Here is a 13809-nt window from a genome sequence, read left to right on the forward strand (position 1 = left end):
CAATTGCATGAATAGTCTTACAGGTACGAAATTTGACAGGGAGTAACTAAATAAGATTTGGGGGCTTGCTGCCATTGTGTTTTAAAAAACATTTTCAAAAAGACAGAAAAAACGACGGTGATTTTTTTCCACACATTTTGTTAAAATTCACTGTCTCACATGTATGTAAAAACTGCCCAAGTTTATAAGCTTCAATTTGAGCCCAAATCAGAAAGAGTCAGAATTGTCAGTTACAAACCTTCCAGATGAGTGACAGCATGTCTCTTGTATCTAACAACATTTCATCTGTACTGCAACTGCTGGTATTTGAAGTTACTAACATACAACATAAAATATTGAATACTATAGTAGGGAAAATGCTTTAAATAAATTAGATTTTTTTTTACGTTGTTCATGCACAAATAGCTTGTCAAAACCAATATACCAAAGCTGTGAACAGTTCAAATTATGGTAACAATACAGACCATTTTACAATAGGTATGTACTCAAAACTGCCCTCTCGCTCTGCTGTCAAACTACAAGGACCATAATGCATTGCAGCGAAACAGTCACTATCATGACACATCTCCAACATAAGGAAAAGCTTCCTCCTTGGAAGCGTTTTATTTGCTAACCTTGGGGAGAGGTTGGCTCCTTCTTATGTTAAGCATTTTGAGAAGTAACTTAAAAACTACTCGTGTTGGCAAGTAGAGATTGTCAGGCACTAAATGTGTGCCAGAAGATATCTGCAGCTAGCTTTGTAGCTCAGGAGCTCGCTAAAACAGAGCTGCACAAGCTAGTACGCGCTAACGGTAGCTAACGGAGGAGACCGTAACATTTAACATTGGAGAGCGAACGTTGTATTCATCAGAGAGAGCTGTTGAAAGCTGATACTGTTGTTATATCTCCAGGACATGCTACTACGAAGCAGCACAATGTAAGTGGCACTTTATTTTCTCTGACACTGGTCGTATTAAGCTGTTTCTGTTACAAACTGCAGATTGCTAGCTAAACTTGACAGCTAAGTTAGCGTCATGATTCAAGCTAGCTGTATGAAGTTTCCATTAAAACATCAAGCCACATAACTATAATATATTTATCTCACGTTTTTTCCCAAACGGGTGACACGGTGTTAGTCAGATGTGGTTTCATTTGCTGTGTGTTAATGTGCTGGCGTGTTGAATGATATCACGTGAATTGCCACAGCACAGGAAACACAACTCATTTTCTCCAGTTGTAAAATTGTCTAATGTTACAGCTGTATTTTTTTTTAATCATAAGGACTTGTTTTCTGTTTACTAAAAAGATCTTAGTTTTTGACAAGTTGTGCACCTCTTGGCCCTAATGTTTCCAGACATGAGCAATGCCTCTAAGCCCATCATATGGATTTGTTTATGTTGATCGATTTAGTAGCCTCAATTGACCTGACGTCTATCTGTGGAGAATTTCGTTGACAAAGACTTTAAGACAGGTTGATACCCAACAATGTGGATTACAGTTGCAGTGTTGTTGTCAGGTGTTAGCCTTCTTTCATGGTGACTCAATTAGCTCATTAGCACCTGCTCTACCCGTTTTAACAATGGCCTTTTTACGTCTACTGGACTTGCTTTGCTGGCAGCATACAGAGGTGAAATCTTAAAGCCAGTGCTGGTGTAATCTGTTGTAAGCCACCCAATGACTTGACCTACCTCTATTACTTAAATACAACTGTAAAAATTGTAATGCATTAAATGCCTTACAGTTTTACACCTCCAAAGTCAAACCTAAACAATATCTAATGACACAACTTAATTTCTATAACGTAACTCTTGCTGAAACGGTCTTACAGTTGCTTCTGTAAATACAAAGTTTAAATTCTTCACAAATATGCATTCATGACAGTAGTTTCCTAATTCTACCGGGACAGTGCACAGAAACTGAGGCAAAACTACCAGAGATGAGTGTGAAAGTGGACTTTTACAGCATTACCTACAGTTTTTTTGTCCCCTCCCCCATATTTGCACCTCTGGTTTATCCCCAACCTGGAGGTAAATCCAGTTTAGGAACTAAACTAGCTTGTCAATTATAAAGTTTTAAAGTCTAAAAGCACTAAATGCCATGGACTTTAGGTAAGTCCACCAGGATCTAATGAGCTTCGAGACCAAAATATGCCCCTTTCAGCTTTCTGTATGCCAAGCAGATTTCGAGTGTCTCCTCCTGTTACAATACTGCCAGCATGTTCTGTGTATCAAGGTCCCATGGTGAGATTAATTTCATGCAGTTTGGACTCATAGGGTAAAGATTTAAGAGCACTTGCCCCTTATGCACAATAAATTGCAATAGAAACAATTTGCAGATCATGTTTTATCTCCTTGATTGTATTACAAGTGCTGAGTGTTAAATCAATTTGCAGTCAATATCTGTAGGTCAGTAATATGCTCTAGGCTTCAAGCCCACCATACCAAAACATTGTCTGTTTACATTTCTCTATTTTTATCACTCTTTTCTTATTCTAACAGCATGTCTGGGGAGACACTGAAGTGAAATTACAAGCTTCAGAGGAAGATGAACACACTCGTCCCATGGTTTCCCATGAATCTCCCCTGGAGTGGGAGGGTGTTGTGAGAAAGGAGAGAGGAGGGAGGCACGCAAGGAGATTATAAACAAGAGTCATGAATCTCCATCAAGTCCTCACAGGGGCTGTCAACCCTGGAGACAATTGTTTCTCTGTAGGGAGCGTCAACAATGTGCCATTCACGGTAAGATATTTCAAGCTTGGAAAATATTTCCATCCAAGCCGTGTATGATATCTGATTGTTAACGGGAGGTCAAACTGATCTGTCAGAGCAGATTTGTGTTCATTGAGTAGCTTTTAAATGGAAGGGTTAGGGTTAGCTTTGCTAAGGGTATTGTTACCCCATGAACTAAGTTGAAGTGGGGATTCTGTCTTGTACCTGGCAATAATGCAATATTGATTGTATGTGTCACGTACTTATAAGTATATATATATACATACGTTTAAGCAATACTAGTATTTAAGTACTTGTCTTAACTTAGTTAATCACAGGAGCAAAAAAGGATCCATAAAGGAAGAATTTACTACAGTCAACATCCTTAAAGCCCTAAAAGATATTTTACTCTTTTATAAGTCAAAAGCTAACTGATACAATGCAACCTTGACTTTCTAGCCCTCCTAAAAGAAGATAGCATATAACTACCGAAAAGTCAGACAGTAAAAGTTGACACATCATTGATATCGCGTAATCCAGCCCTCAGACCTCCAACAGGATTATCTGTACTACAAATAAATACATCCATGTTATAAAGGACTTAAGCAGTTGCTAAATTTTAACTGATATTGTTTTCTGTTACTTAACGGGACATACTTAATCCTCTTTGTTGTTTGTAAGGCCATAATAAACTCTCCCCATTCTACAAGATAGGGTTGTGTAAGCTTCACAAACTCTTTGTTGTATGAATGCTAGTTTAACCTTGCATTAGAATTTTGCCTTTGTCATTGTGTTATGCTAACTGCTGTATAATTTAGAGCATACTTAAGAGAAGAGAGAGCAAAAGCATTTCCCTATACTGCAGGAAGTCCTTGTTTAGGTTTTAAAACTTTGCTACATGTTAGATTGCTCTTGCACTCTGTAATCTCAAAGGAAACTCTACGAGATACTACTCCAATGCTATTCAGAGAAGGGATCAATAGGAGAACTATTTCTGTCCCTCTGTCCTCCTGTAAAGGAGGCACAGTCACAATGAGTACATCTCAGCTCATGTCAAGATCTCCTTCTGAGAGCCACAGAAAAAGAGAACAGGATACTAATCTTATCTGCGTGTGCTCCTGAGCTGTCATACGGTGACACGTTTGATGCAGTAACAGTGACTCCAGGACAAGTGCCGTTCAAGTAGCCCTACATGCTATTCCCTCTGTGTGGATCTAAGTGTCATCTCAATCTCTGTCCCCTTCTTGCTGTCTCCTTGTCTCTTGATAGGCCTATGCGTCTGGTTGTGACGTGGTGATTTTGGGCAGTGACTTTGAGCGACTCCAGATCATCCCAGGGGCTAAACATGGCAACATCCAGGTCGGCTGTGTCGACTGCTCCCTGCAGGGCGGACAGGTGAGAGTGATGGAGAGGTGCTCTGGCATGTTGGGTCCTCAGGCTGATGGGCAAACTGGAATGGTCCTAAAATACCCTCACCATTATTGTTTCGTACAAACAATGCATTTTAAATTGATGTTTGAATGTGTGCACAGCCTCACTAACTGAAGGTCAGAATTGTATAGATCAATAGAAAAACAAAATATTTGCGACATTAAATTTGGCCTGCATACAGACACTATGCAGGATGTGTGTAATACAATAATATTGCTTCATATTAAAACCCAACTCCTGTGGTTTGATCAACTTGCAGGCGATCAGTCAAAAACGAGTGAAAAGTGGAAGCACCCAAAGGTTTTTGTGCAGCAACACAACATGAAAGTCTCCTTACTTTTACTCTGTTTTTTAGTGACCACACAATTCTGCGTGTGTGGAATAAGCTTTGATCAAGTGTGGTAGGCAAGCTTTGCCCAGAGTGTCAGCAAAATCGTGCCGCTCTTATGAATACTACCCAAACTTTTCCAAAATCTCCAGGACTTTGTTCTATTCAGATTTCTTAGAGATAAGCTGTTTTGCGAGGCACATTTTTGGCAAGCTCTGTCGCTCTCTTTTTAGGGATTGGCAGCTTTTCAGGAGAAAGATTTGTTGGCAACATCAAAGACTGTTTTGATGAACTTAAGCTTCCTGTCATCAACTCCAAGTGAGAGAAAAGTTCACCCAGTAAAACAAGTGGTGGTACAGCAGGCACTTTCACTGATGTGATGCCACAGATAATCCCTTTAATAGCCCCCAAATGGTTTTAAATGTTTGCACAAACAAAATATCTTTTGTGATTTGTTTGAAATGTGTATCTGGGACGAATCTGCAAACATTTTATTATTATTTAGACTTTCTGATGTTTGTAATTGATCTCTGTTCCAAGTCCGCGTGTGGCTCACAGACAGAAAACAAGCAAAACGTTTGTGTGTTCACTTTCTGTTACAGGAATAGTCTAAAGTAGAGCTGGATTAGATTTTTGGCTGTTCTCATGGCAGATTTACTCGTCAACTTAATGAAAGAAAAGTTTTGGAGCTGTTTGTCCTAGTTGCAAAGAGTTTTAAGAACAAGAATGAAGAAATATATGAAATGTTTTGGTAAGGCAAAGGTTGTAAGTTGGGACTGCATTGTTTAATATCTATGATTTAAGCGGTCTTAAATACAAAGGTTTATAAGTTAAAATCAGAGATGTGTAAGCTAACACACGATTTGGACTGTTTGAGGAGTTTCCTATATAGTTTTGGACCTTTCTGCGCAGACTAATGCCGTAAAATCTCTCTGCAAAGCTGCTAAAGGTCAGGTCTGAATCTCTTCAATGCTGGGTTTGCTTGTTGTTGTAATGATGTCAGCTGCAGTGAATACAAGGAAAAAATCATTCAGATTTTGGAAGGATTTATGTATAAATCACTCTTAATGCACGTCTGCCACACTTTCCAGGGAGGGCCGCTTCTTTCAATTGAAGTCATAGCGATCCATCCTGCGTTATCACTGCAGCCACATTATTCACAATTCCTCTCAGTCACTGAGTAACAATGCTTAATCAAATAAAAAGGGAGGGTTCCAGGATAATGTCTGCATACATCTGACAAATAACTTCATAAAGATATTGAAGACAGAAGACCTCTTTGCCAGGCTGTCGATGGATTTATTTTTTAAATGAGGGGAGGTGGCAGCCCTGTTAGTACAACACACTGGCTTTATTTAATTCAAATGAGAAAAGAAAAAAAAGTGCTCCCAAACGTTTCCCCCTCCCCTCATGTGATGTTTAATCCAATTCACTAGGGCCAGAAGTAACCTCACATGTCTCCAGCATGGTCTAGCGTCTGTAAAAGCATGCACTGTGTCGGCATGCATGCTAGTTCCACCTCACTACCCGTATACATGCCGTGATATTTTTGCATTGCTATGTGTTTACATAACATTGCTGAGCATACATCACTTATGCACATGCAATAATGGGAGTAGCAGTTAGGATACATTTTGTAAACATTAATTACCCTCTGCAATGCAACGTATATTTTACAAGTTCATTACTCTATATTGAAGGTGTAATAAGTTCTTGAATGAGACCATGTTAGACACTCAAATGTGTTCAAACAACAAAATCATTGAAAGGAATAGCAAACAGCTTATACTCTTTTCAGGTCATATACCTTTTTTAAGGTCTAAAACAATTGCGTGCAGAGCAACACAGGACGAAGAGATTCCTCCAAGCATCGGCAATAAAGCAACTGTTGTTCGTGGTTAAGTTTAAACTGTTTCATTGATGTCTAAGATGTTACTTGAAATGTTCTTTTTTGAGACATTCAATGTTTCTGTTTTTACTGTTGACATACAGCTGGAAAAGGAAACGGGAAAGGCGGGGGAGAGCGGGGATGATAGTAGTAAAAGGCCCCTCCTATGTTGATATCCTTCTTGGGCCACCAGTAAGAGCTTAGCCTTGATATAATAGGGCACATGCTCTTACAGGTGAGCCAGGGTGCCAAAAGTTTAATATTCTTTCAGCATAAATCTATTTTAAAATCTTAAAATCTGGGTTTTATAGCTGTCAGAAGGAAGAATAGTCATTATAGCCACCTAAACAGGTGCCATCATGTTTTATAACTTACTTATATTTCAACTGGCAGAACAGCTCTATTCTGACTTGAGTACTTATTTCCCCTGACGAGAGCTACAACCTGCTGTGTAGATGTGTTACACTTCTCTATGCGCTGGATTTCATGAAGAAGTGTTCTAAGAAAAGAACATTTTCCTGATTCATCACCATCACACCATGAGCAATTGTTTGTCTTAGGATTCTCTGACTGTGCTGATGCACATGAAGGCTTTTGTATGTGTGTGGTTCCTGGTCAACTAATACCAACAAACTTTTCCTTCATGGTGTTCATTATCTGACAGTCGGCATATTATTTACCCCGATACGGACACAGCCTGTCTTATCCGACACGCATTAGCTTGGCATTTGTGGTCATTTCACCTATTCAGTCTGTGAAACATGGCCGACTATGCCTTCATTGAAAGCACTTGAGCACATAGGACTAACCTGTGTATGAATAGGATGTGTGCATAAGGAACACAAACCAATGTTGACTCAACAAAGGGTAATTATAGACTCAAGGTATTTTTGTTCTGCTGTCAAGGAATCATTAGCATTTTCTGACATGTCATTGTGTTGTTTACTCTCAATTAGGATCTTGAATAAGGATCACTCATCATTCACTGTCATTCTTGTTTTTTTTCTACAAGAATATGTTAAATAGTCTTTTATATAAACATAGAGTTAAAGCTTTTATTATGAAATGTATCTTTTCAGTGTTTCAGTTTTCAGTGGTGCCTTTTCATTCAACATATCCTCATATCGAATGTGTTTCCTTTTCTTTTCCTCTGCTGACAGATTGCAGCTTCCTATGGAAGCATCGTGTGTGTCTTTGAGCCTGTTCAACACCCATATCAAAAGGACACATCTCAAACTGTGAGTAGCTTAACATTAATCTTCCAGTCACTGTGTGGTCATGAGTGTATTCAGATCATCTGAGGCCTTCTTTTTCACAACTTGTTATTTGAAACAGAACAGAATATTGTTCCTTCAAACGCATCAGAAAGTCATCCAGGAAGCTCGAGCAGTTCAAACACACGCGCACATTCTTACGTGTTGCAGTCATTGTTAGGTTTACTGTTTGTTCCTGTTCTATAGTTGGTGCAGAGGTCCTAGGTTATCTATGTCAGTGTCTGGTCTTAGAGAAGTCTAAGAAAAGTCAGAGGAAATGGAAAGATCTTACACATCTTACAGCCGACTCACCCAGTACCTCTTTCATCACACTTTCCTGGTGTTTCATCTGCCGTCTGCCTAATCACATGTGGCTCACATGAGCAGCTCCACTGTTCTTGTTATGCAGTTGTACCTACTGATTAAAGGGACAAAAAATGAGTTTGTATAGAACATGTCCTAATTTTATCATTAATTTTTTTAACGTTATGTTTATTATTTTTGTCCAGAAGTTGAACTGCCAATGGCAGAAGACTGGACAATTTGTATTACACTCAATGGTACGGAACCTGGCCTGGCACCCCACAGGTACTTTAATACATAGTGTTCTTTTAATGTCAAACATACAGTGTACATTAATTCCAGTATAAAAATCTCTCTTGCAGCATATGTCTTCATGTCCACATCGTATGATACACACATGTCGGTATCTGTCCTGAAAGAGTGAATGTGTTTTTGTGTATGCAGGCAGCACTCTGTTAACTGGCTCTACAAGCCTCCAGTTGTGGTCTAATGTTGATGGAATGAAAGATGAAGCGGAAGAAGGAGGCAAGCAGACAGAAATGACCATGAGAGACTCTAATTCTGCCTGGAAGTGCATTTGGCAGAGCAAGTAAGGACTCAGAAGTTCAAAACCTCTACATGACGTGCCTTGTGACTTTGAGATGATGGTTTTACTGCAGTCTCTATTTTTTTATTTTGCTTTGATAGGAAGGTCTGTTTTTAACAATAAGGTTGTTCTTCCAATAATACATTAAAACTGGTTGACTTGTTACATTATCAACATGACTTTTAGTTTTAAACTAAGTAGATAATTTAATAAAACCAGCTAGTAAAGAGTTCTTTTGTTTTTAACTATGTTCCAATTTTTTTTAACTATGTTCCAGTTTTTATATTTTATTTTTATTTTATTTTTTCTTATTTTATTCTGTCTTTAACAGCTGCCATTATTAACTATATATTTTTATTGGGAAAAAAACAAACATATTTATGTAGTAATAAATATTGACTTTTTTTTTTTCCCCCTGAAGGACCGCCTCTCCAGTCAGTTTAATTAAGTTCTCTCCAGACGGGGAATTCTTTGCGACTGCTGGACAGGTAATTTCCTCTTGCCTCAAGCTGTTTGCTGCAAACTAGTGTTCCTTGATTACTTACATGTGCATAGCCAAACAGTGTAAACCAAACTGTAGTAACTTACCAGTTCTGCCTACCTTTGATCTTGTTGTTTAACTTTAGGCCTTTTGCCTTATGGCTTTAACTTTTAATAGCACAGCTTCATCATGACATCAATTATATCCCTGTTTGTCTGTCTGCTTCAGGATGATTGTCTGGTAAAGGTCTGGTACAGCACCAGTAAGTGGAAGTCAGGGGTTTCCACACTCTTCACACCACCAGAGCCCAGTGTCAGTGTCCAGGGAGAGCTGGCCTTTTCCTTTGTCTACCTGGCCCATCCCCGCTCTGTTACTGGCTTCTCTTGGAGGAAAACCAGCAAGTACATGCCACGGTACGGACAGAGTCGGGGCAATATTGTACTATCTCCTTCTCTGCAGCCATGCTTCATTTGTTTACTCAGTCAGTTAGATTTGACCGAGGCTGAGCACGATTAGAAAAGCACACAATTATAATGACTCATTTGGTTAAAACTGCTTTGTTTTGTTTGTCTACCTGTTTCACTTGGTAGACAGGTAATATCGGTCTTTCTGTTTTAGAAGCCGTTTGTACGTTTGTATTTTGAGGATTAAATGTCATTCAAAATAAGTTGTACAATGTTCAGTGTTACAGTCTCGTGCTATACTCCTGCTGCTGGTTCGGCCCTGCTTTAATATAGCATTGCTAATCTCATGTGAAATGTAATTGTTCTCTGACTGAAATCATAATGTGACACAGTTCACAGCAGGTTTAGCACACAAGAACATTAATTTGGAAATGACTTGGAGGAGATTAATATTACTCCATATATCAGCTCACAGAATTAATTTAGATAGTAAGACAGCGTTTTATTAAGGAGGTATTTCTGTTAAGCCGTTTTGACTCTATAAATCAGGCCACAGGAAGGAATGAAGTTGAGATTGAGGTTGTAATGCTGTATTGATGGCCTGTCATTGGCTCAGTCTCTTATTCTACCTGTTGTAATCTGTATTGTCCAGTTGTTTCCATTTTAGAAGAAGAAAGCATATCATTATTTCTTTGTCAGCATTGTCATTGCAGACTTGACCTTTACCTTACAGGTGTTTCTCCTTTGACCTGCTCATGATAACAGCTATCAGCTTTAGAGTACAGGAATCAGCTCTGACAAATTGAATGCCCTCCAGCAGACTTACGCCTGAAACCCACTGTCCTTCCTGTTCCCCCCTTCTCTCCTCACAGAGGTGCAGTGTGTAATGTTCTGCTCACCTGCTGCAAGGACAGCGTGTGTCGCCTCTGGGCTGAGACACTGTTGCCGGGAGACAGCCTCCTGTCCGGTCACAATAACAACCACGCAAGCCAACACGGCGACACAAACAGATGTGCTGGCCCTTCAAGGAAAAACAACTGCAATGGGAAGACGCAAAGAACATCATCACAGGAAGTAAGCCACTCTTCTGCCATTTTTGCGTAAAGCTCCTGTGTGGAGTTTTTTGGTGGTTATGAAACTGAAATTAATACTGATGCGTCTATATGATCTACAAAAGTAAGCAAGCCCAATAGTGACAAGATTGATTATTTCTTTGTAGATATTTTCAATGCCTGTAAGTGCTGCCGCGGGGTAGGTGTCAGACGAGGAGATTGACAGCACGTGGGCGCAACTGCCTACGTTGCCATTTTTCACCGCAAAGATTCTCGATTAGTGACATGTTTAAATCATAAAAGAAAGCAGGAGACGATTTTTTACCAGAAAACACAACTGACACATGTACAGGACGAGATCAGCAAAGAGATAATAGGTACTTCTTTGTCAAACAGGGGGCGCCAAAATCAACACAGACTGAAAGTTCCTCACAAGGGCTTTAAAAAGTTAAACACAGGAGCTTAAATAAAAGCAGTCTATTACAGCAGTTTTGCTGTAAATTTATGAATAATAAATACCTTTTATGATGGTTTTAACATTCATTTTTTTGTTGTCCCCTTTTAAAAAGGTGTTAATTCAACTTCATGGTAATTTTGGAGGATGTAGCGTGCACTGCTACTGAACTGTGTTCCGTTATACTGAGTGGTGTTTTGTAATATTTAGACTTCCTTTATTGCATACAAATGTGGAGGACAATTATGAGAAATACTTCTCCTAATAACACAGTATAATTTAACAGCATTGTAACTGAAGCTGCCACAATTATAATAAAATTCAATCAACTTATTCCAAACAGTTTCAACAAAAACTGAATGTTTTCACTTTCATGAATGTAGAACTTGTTGCAGGACTTTATAGAAGAGTTTTTGATACATGTACCAAATAAACTAGTAATTTCATAACTTGGTAACTTTCAGTTGGCTGATGTATTTGCACAGATTACAAATGTCAGCTCTCTCTCCTTTCTATTTACATGTCTTCACCATAATATGATTAAGGAGCTGTGATCTTGAAGCACTACATCATAACACTTATATCAAATAAGTGCATGCCCGGATCAATGCAATTTGGTTTGGTCAGAATCAAAAGCATCATTTGAAATGCTTTACATCTTTAAAATCGAAAGCATCATTTGATATTCATAAAGCTGAATCGCAGTGAGAATATTGTGTACTTTGATTACAAATTCACCAGAAGAAGAATCTCCATGATTGTATTAAAAGCTGGAACATAAATTGCACAAATGCTGTGATCTCTGGTTTGCCCCCATTTGGCTTGGCTACTGTACTATCACCGCTAATGTAGGGCATTAGTGTGCTGCAGAGATGAGGGAACCAGTAGAGCCAAAGGAGACTGAGAAAGAAGATAAAAAACCAGAGGCTTAGTGGAGTTAAAAGGGAAAATTAATTGGCTATCAGACATGAAAACGTTTTTTTGAAGCTTTGTAAGGCTTAAGACGAGCATCAGTGAAGCATATTGGCCTCCTTTCTGTAATCTGTGCAACACCTCAAACTTCTTATTTAGACTTTTGATGCTGCAGCGAGCCCGCTGTTTAAAGGTGCTCTCTTCCTGCTTTAATTGACATACGTTGTTGCTGACAGCCTCGCTGGGCCTCAAAGCCAATCATTACATCCTTTTAATATGGACATCTAAATGGTTATGGGTCTCCCTGGCACTGGAGCTCAGGGCAAGGTAGATTACAGGGGAAAAAAGGTATGCAAATTTCTCTGCTGTGCCTTGTGGAAAGTCTGTTAGAGTGCATGTGTGGAATTATTCATTAAAAATCTCAGACTTTGCTGGATGATTCAGGCGGTAGTCTGAGGTAACCCTCTCTCTCTGTAGCTCAGTGGACGGACAATACTGAGAGAATGCTGTTTTAAAATTCATTTTAGTATGAAGTTTAAGAGTGGGATAGCAGTGCAACACAAAATCAATGAAGTTAATTAAGCCTAAAGGTTCTTGATAAGATGCTGTTTTGTAGCCTGCAGAGGAGACAGTGACATATAGTTTCTATCACAATCACATTTTCCTCAGATATTAAACCAAATACAAGAATTCATGAATTCGGTACACATCAGCGACCTTGAGTGTCCTGAAAGGCGCTTATAAATAAAATGTATTATTATTATTATTATCAGTTCAACGCATGCATACTCAATCAGTTCATAAAAATTGAAAATTCAAACTTATTTTATGTTGAATCATTTCTTTAAAGATGCTCTGACCTTCATACTGTGGGCTGTCATTCACATCAGACTGCTGTTACTGGGCACTACTTTGTCAGTTAAAGAAGCTTAAGCCAGAACAGCAGGTTTTAACAAAAACAAACAACTTACATAACCTAAGTACCAAATTAAGTTTTAATTTCACTTCCCTTTAAACACCTCTCTGGCTGAGCTGCTTGTTTCTCTCTGTCTCTTTTTAAGACAAACTGGGCAGTTAACTTAAATGTCCTTTAAACGTCAATAACATTACATTAAAGTCCCATCCCGAAGATAAATGTGTGTTCATTAAAGCAGAGTAGCTCAGCTTTGGCTTGGAGGAGAGGAATGTAGCTCATGTGGATTTATTCACCTCAGCCTCCAAAAGCAGGTTTAACTTGCAGCGCTGTGTCAACCTAACAGTGGATAACAGAGATCTATGGTGTTTCACCTCACTGCACTATACAAAGAAACACTTGTTGCCTTACAGGTTTTTTAACTTCTTAAGTTCTTAATAGATGTGTGATTCATGCGATATGTCCCTGGTTTGTTTATGTAATTTTTAGCTATGGAAAAGGCACATTGATAAACTAAAGGCTCTGTATGTTCATAAGATATACATTAACTTTCTATGTTGGCTTGATTTCAGCTTGTCAGAACTCTGAGAAGCCACAACATAGCATCACAAGTCAGCATAGAGTGGTTTATTAATTATCTAACTTGAACAATTGATGTTTCTCTCCCAGTTAAATTCACAAGAACCCTTGCAAGCCTCCTTTTGTCGGGATGTGCCTCAGCCGTCTCTGACTGGCTTCCTGCCTCACCATCAGAGCCGACACTACAAGCACAAGAGAGTCAGCAGCAACATGCCTCATGCCAACGCTCTGTGCCACTTCCACATCGCTGCCAGCATCAACCCTGCCACAGGTGAGAATCCTGTCGATCCTCGTTACCAGCAATGTGTTGAACAAAAATAATCCAAATTGAGTGCATAATTTGAAGCTTTAAGATAATACACAATGCTTCACAATGCTAAAGAGAAGGAAGGGAGGACACCTACATTACAGCAACATATACTGTGTGCTATTCCTAAGCCATGGACACTTAATAGATACTCAGCTCTGCTTGAATAAAATCAGCTGCATTTCTTACAGACAAACAAATGCTGTAAAAATGTTAATTTTGCATGAGGTT

At 38.9% G+C, this 13809-nt stretch overlaps 1 protein-coding gene across 1 annotated transcript in view; it reads left to right on the forward strand.

Annotated features, from left to right (window-relative positions):
• Positions 1 to 602: 602 nt before the first annotated feature.
• The window catches only part of LOC138609652 (dmX-like protein 1), a 58945-nt gene continuing 45738 nt past the window's right edge, over positions 603 to 13809 (forward strand). The window contains exons 1-10 of the mRNA XM_069682284.1: positions 603 to 916; positions 2478 to 2717; positions 3957 to 4082; positions 7495 to 7572; positions 8097 to 8175; positions 8335 to 8479; positions 8898 to 8964; positions 9186 to 9370; positions 10234 to 10435; positions 13362 to 13542. Coding sequence (XP_069538385.1) covers positions 2631 to 2717; positions 3957 to 4082; positions 7495 to 7572; positions 8097 to 8175; positions 8335 to 8479; positions 8898 to 8964; positions 9186 to 9370; positions 10234 to 10435; positions 13362 to 13542 — 1150 coding nt within the window. The 5' untranslated portion in view covers positions 603 to 916; positions 2478 to 2630. The remainder of the gene's footprint in view (positions 917 to 2477; positions 2718 to 3956; positions 4083 to 7494; positions 7573 to 8096; positions 8176 to 8334; positions 8480 to 8897; positions 8965 to 9185; positions 9371 to 10233; positions 10436 to 13361; positions 13543 to 13809) is intronic.

The sequence above is a fragment of the Semicossyphus pulcher genome, unplaced genomic scaffold, assembly GCF_022749685.1.
Source record: "Semicossyphus pulcher isolate SPU_LCO1_2020_fin unplaced genomic scaffold, fSemPul1.0.p SCAF_6, whole genome shotgun sequence".
Taxonomy (NCBI): Eukaryota; Metazoa; Chordata; class Actinopteri; order Labriformes; family Labridae; genus Semicossyphus; species Semicossyphus pulcher.